This window comes from Babylonia areolata, chromosome 31 (genome assembly GCF_041734735.1).
Source record: "Babylonia areolata isolate BAREFJ2019XMU chromosome 31, ASM4173473v1, whole genome shotgun sequence".
Lineage (NCBI taxonomy): Eukaryota > Metazoa > Mollusca > Gastropoda > Neogastropoda > Buccinidae > Babylonia > Babylonia areolata.
The window spans coordinates 15,492,655-15,497,654 of record NC_134906.1 but is presented as its reverse complement, the minus strand read 5'-3'; the positions used below and the strand labels follow the sequence as shown (position 1 = coordinate 15,497,654).

At 46.1% G+C, this 5,000-nt stretch overlaps 1 protein-coding gene across 2 annotated transcripts in view; it reads left to right on the top strand.

Annotated features, from left to right (window-relative positions):
- Positions 1 to 5,000, top strand: part of LOC143275959 (uncharacterized) — a 50,724-nt gene that overhangs the window by 30,559 nt on the left and 15,165 nt on the right. For both annotated transcript variants that reach the window (XM_076580307.1, XM_076580308.1), the window contains exons 3-4: positions 1 to 78; positions 1,304 to 1,649. The exon at positions 1 to 78 is cut by the window's left edge and continues 333 nt beyond it. In XM_076580307.1, the coding sequence (XP_076436422.1) occupies positions 1 to 78; positions 1,304 to 1,649 (424 nt within the window). The remainder of the gene's footprint in view (positions 79 to 1,303; positions 1,650 to 5,000) is intronic.

The window sequence follows — 5,000 nt, the reverse complement described above, 5'->3', positions numbered from 1 at the left end:
GAGGGGGAGCTGGGGACGACAACCAGGCACCCCCCACTCCCACCTTCAGCACTGACCATGAAGACCAGGACGACCCAGGTGATTTTTATGATTCTTGTTGTTATCATTATTGTTATTACTACTATTATTATGATGATGATTATTATTATTTTATTAATTTCTGTTATTCTTGTGCGTCCGTGGACTGCAGTTCCCATATTCACTCGTATGCACAGTAGCGTTTTACGTGTATGACAATTTTCACCCTGCCATATAGGCAGCCGTACTCCATTTTCGATGGTATATATAATTCGCCGAATGGATCACATGATCTTTTAGTGCGTATTTGATCTTCTGCATGCGTACACACACGAAAGGGGTTCAGGAACTAGCAGGTCAGTACATCTGTTGACCCAGGAGATCGAAAAAGCCTCCATCCTCAACCTACCAGGTGCGCCCAAACCGGGAATCGAACCTCAGGTAACTGGTTCGACAATCCAGCGCTCTACCCATTCGGCCACCGCCACAGTCGTTATTTATTTTTCTCTCAGTAAAATGATGAATGTATGTACAGTGATAACTGATGATTTCGGATGACTTCACAACCTTTGGATGTTTTGTCTCTGTGTCTGGCTGTTGTTGTCGCTGTTATCACGTGTACATTTACATGTACGTAGGAATGTAAGAATGTCCATATGCATGTAGGTGTGTATTGTACATGGTCGTATGAAAACATGAACATGTATTCATGTTGTCGGTTGTTGTTGTTGTTGTTATTTGTGTGTCTCTCATGGATACATTTTTGTACATGGCCATGTATTTGTACTCTTCGAACATGAACCTGAATATATACAGTGTTTGTCTTCAGTATACATTATTGTACGTGTCTGTATGTGTGTACTCTTCCTGCTGGAACATATATTTGTTATTTTGTCTTCAGAAAATATCTTTGTATGTGACTATGTTTGTAATACTTTTCTTTCACACATTAACATGAATTTGTGTATTTATATGTGTGTATTTATATTTGCCTTAATTGAACATATATAGTTTTGAACATATCCGTACTTTTCAAGCATGCACAAAAATCAATGTATTTGTTATTTTGTCTTCAGCTTTCATGATATACATCTTTTATAACTGATGTTATGTTTGAACTTTTTCAAACAGTAACTGTATATGTATATTATTGTACATAACCGCAGTTTTTCAGACATGCACGTGCATTGGTGTATTTGTTATTTACCTTCAAAATACATGTTTGTGCATGGCCGTAGTGTTGAGAAGAGCAGGTGTGTGATGTGATGTCTGTCACCATCCCCAGACCAGGACGACACGCACCGCCAGCAGGCAGAGGCCAGGTTGGCCGCCCAGGCACAGGCTGAGGCCGCGGAGCTGGCCGACCAGACCCCCGCCATGCTGACTCCCTCCGTCGGCCTGCCCAACAAACGTCTCACCAACACCCCCCTGGAAGGCGCTGGTCTCCCCTTGAAGCCTCCCACCGCTCAGTTGCCTCCCGTGGCTAGGGGTCAGGTCAGAGGTCAGCAGATGACCTCGGCCATCAGTGAAGCGCTGAAGCAAGGGACACAACCCTCGCCCAAGCAGCTGACCCGTGCCCGCCGTCCTCCCAAGTACATCAGGCTGGCCACGGTGACCGTGTCTCCTGCAAGGTGGGGCTGTGCTGTGCTGTGCTGTGCTGTGTTGTGCTGTGTTGTACTGTGTTGTGCTGTGCTGTGTTGTGTTGTGCTGTGCTGTGCTGTGTTGTACTGTGCTGTGTTGTGTTGTGTTGTACTGTGCTGTGCTGTGCTGTGCTGTACTGTGCTGTGCTGTGCTGTGTTGTGCTGTGCTGTGTTGTACTGTGCTGTGCTGTGCTGTACTGTGCTGTGCTGTGTTGTGCTGTGCTGTGTTGTACTGTGCTGTGCTGTGCTGTGTTGTACTGTGCTGTGCTGTGCTGTGCTGTGTTGTGTTGTACTGTACTGTGCTGTGTTGTGCTGTACTGTGCTGTGCTGTGTTGTGCTGTGCTGTGTTGTACTGTGCTGTACTGTGTTGTACTGTGCTGTGTTGTACTGTACTGTGCTGTGTTGTACTGTGCTGTGTTGTACTGTGCTGTGCTGTACTGTGTTTTACTGTGCTGCGCTGTGTTGTACTGTGCTGTACTGTGTTTTACTGTGCTGTGCTGCACTGTGTTTTACTGTGCTGTGTTGTGTTGTACTGTGCTGTGTTGTGCTGTGCTGTACTGTGTTTTACTGTGCTGTGTTGTGTTGTACTGTGCTGTGTTGTGATGTGCTGTACTGTGTTGTGTTGTACTGTGTTGTACTGTGCTGTGTTGTGATGTGCTGTGTTGTGTTGTGTTGTACTGTGTTGTACTGTGCTGTGTTGTGATGTGCTGTGTTGTGTTGTGTTGTACTGTGTTGTACTGTGCTGTGTTGTGCTGTGTTGTGCTGTGCTGTACTGTGTTCTGCAAGTGGTGTAATGTGTTGTACTGTGCTGTGCTATGCTGTGCTGTGTTTTACTGTGCTGTGCTGTGCTGTACTGTGTTGTACTGTGCTCTGCTGTGTTGTGCTGTACTGTGTTTTACTGTGCTGTGCTGTACTGTGTTGTACTGTGCTGTGCTGTACTGTGTTGTACTGTGCTGTGCTGTACTGTGTTGTACTGTGCTCTGCTGTGTTGTGCTGTACTGTGTTTTACTGCACTGTGCTGTGCTGTACTGTGTTGTACTGTGCTGTGCTGTACTGTGTGTTGCTGTGCTGTGCTGTACTGTGTTGTACTGTGCTGTGCTGTACTGTGTGTTGCTGTGCTGTGCTGTACTGTGTTGTACTGTGCTGTGCTGTACTGTGTTGTACTGTGCTGTGCTGTACTGTGTGTTGCTGTGCTGTGCTGTGCTGTACTGTGTTGTGCTGTACTGTGTTGTACTGTGCTGTGCTGTACTGTGTGTTGCTGTGCTGTGCTGTGCTGTACTGTGTTGTACTGTGCTCTGCTGTGTTGTGCTGTACTGTGTTTTACTGCACTGTGCTGTGCTGTACTGTGTTGTACTGTGCTGTGCTGTACTGTGTTTTGCTGTACTGTGTTGTACTGTGCTGTGCTGTACTGTGTTTTGCTGTACTGTGTTGTACTGTGCTGTGCTGTACTGTGTTTTGCTGTACTGTGTTGTACTGTGCTGTGCTGTACTGTGTTTTGCTGTACTGTGTTGTACTGTGCTGTGCTGTACTGTGTTTTGCTCTGCTGTGTTGTACTGTGCTGTGCTGTACTGTGTTTTGCTCTGCTGTGTTGTACTGTGCTGTGCATTGCTGTGTTGCTTGGGGCTGTATTGTGCTGTGTTGTGCTGTGCTGTGCTCTGTGGTGTAGTGTGTTGTGCTGTGTTGTATTATGTTGTGTTGTGCTGTGCTGTGCTGTGTTGTGTTGTCTTCTGCTGTGTTGTGCTGTATTGTTTTGTTTTGTGCTGTGTTGTACTGTGCTGTTTGTGTTGTGTTGTGCAGTTTGTTTTGTTTTGTGCTGTGTTGTGCTGTATTGTTTTGTTTTGTGCTGTGTTGTTTTGTACTGTGCTGTTTGTGTTGTACTGTGCTGTTTGTGTTGTGTTGTGCAGTTTGTTTTGTTTTGTGATGTGTTGTGTTGTTCTATGTTGTGCCGTTGTGTTGTGTTGTGCCGTTCTGTTTGTGTTGAGTTATGTTGTGTTGTGCTATGTTGTGTTGTGTTGTGCTGTTTGTGTCGTGTTTGTGCTGTGCTGTGCTGGTTGTGTTGTTTTGTTTGTGTTGTGTTGTTTGTGTTCTGTTGTGTTGTTTGTGTTGTGTTGTGTTGTTTGTGTTGTGTTGTGCTGTTTGTGTTGTGTTGTGTTGTTTGTGTTGTGTTGTGCTGTTTGTGTTGTGTTGTGTTGTGCTGTTTGTGTTGTATTGTGTTGAGTTGTTTGTGTTGTGTTGTGCTGTTTGTGGTGTTGTATTGTGTTGAGTTGTTTGTGTTGTGCTGTGCTGTTTGTGCTGTGCTGTGTTGTGTTGTGTTGTGCTGTGCTGTTTGCGTTGTGTTGCGCTGGGACGTGCTGTGTTATGCTGTGCTGTGCTGTATTGTCACAACAGATTTCTGTGTGAAGTTCGGTTTGTTTTACCACGAGGAGAGCGCGTCGCCACAGTGCAGCGATACGATTTTTTCTTTTCCCTTGAAAGCTCTGTCAGTGCTGAGGGTATGACATGCATGCATAACGTACAGACATGCAAACGCACCTCCCTCCAGAGGAGGAGGAGAAAATTCTGGCCAGTGTGGGATTCGATCCCGTACCTCGGAGAATTCAGTGTACAGGGCAGAATCCCACACTCCCCAGAAAGCCCTCCACTAGACCTTCCAGGTGGTGTGGACACGTGTCATCAGATAAAACGATACACCGAGGTCCCGTGCGAAGCTTGCAGTCCTTCATTCCCTCAGCTCTGTCACGTCACTGGGGCGCCGCACACAACTGTTCACCACAGTCCTGTAGGTATGCTGGTTGTGTGTCAAAGCCTGGGTCTCTGCAAATTGTTTTCCTGTCCATTCTGCAGTGTTGTCAGTCTATTTTTGGTTTGTCTCCCAGTCGTCTCCCGCCCTCAACAGTTCACTGGAGGATTATTTCAGCAAGGCCATAGGATCTTGTTACGTGGCCATACCAGCGTAGCTTTCTTTTCTCAACTGATGTCAGCAGATCTTCGTAAGGTCCAGTGTGCTGTTTGGTGGTTCGGCGCACTTGTTTAGTGTTGATGTGATCAGTGTATCTGATGTTGAGTATCTTGTGACAACATCTCATTCCCCTGGCTTGAATTCTCCTTTCCAGATCCGCCGTCAGGGTCCATGTCTTGCAGGCATACAGGAAGATGGAATATACCAGTACATGCAGTGTGGTGACGACCTCTACCAGGAGAGGACAGCCACAATTTCACACACAGAAATATTTTGCTGTACCTTTATATAGGTTTCAGCCTGGACAGAGCAGATGTTTTTGTCTTTGCTACACTTGAGCGGATTCCTAGTTTGGATTTTTCATTGCTAATGATGGCTCCCAG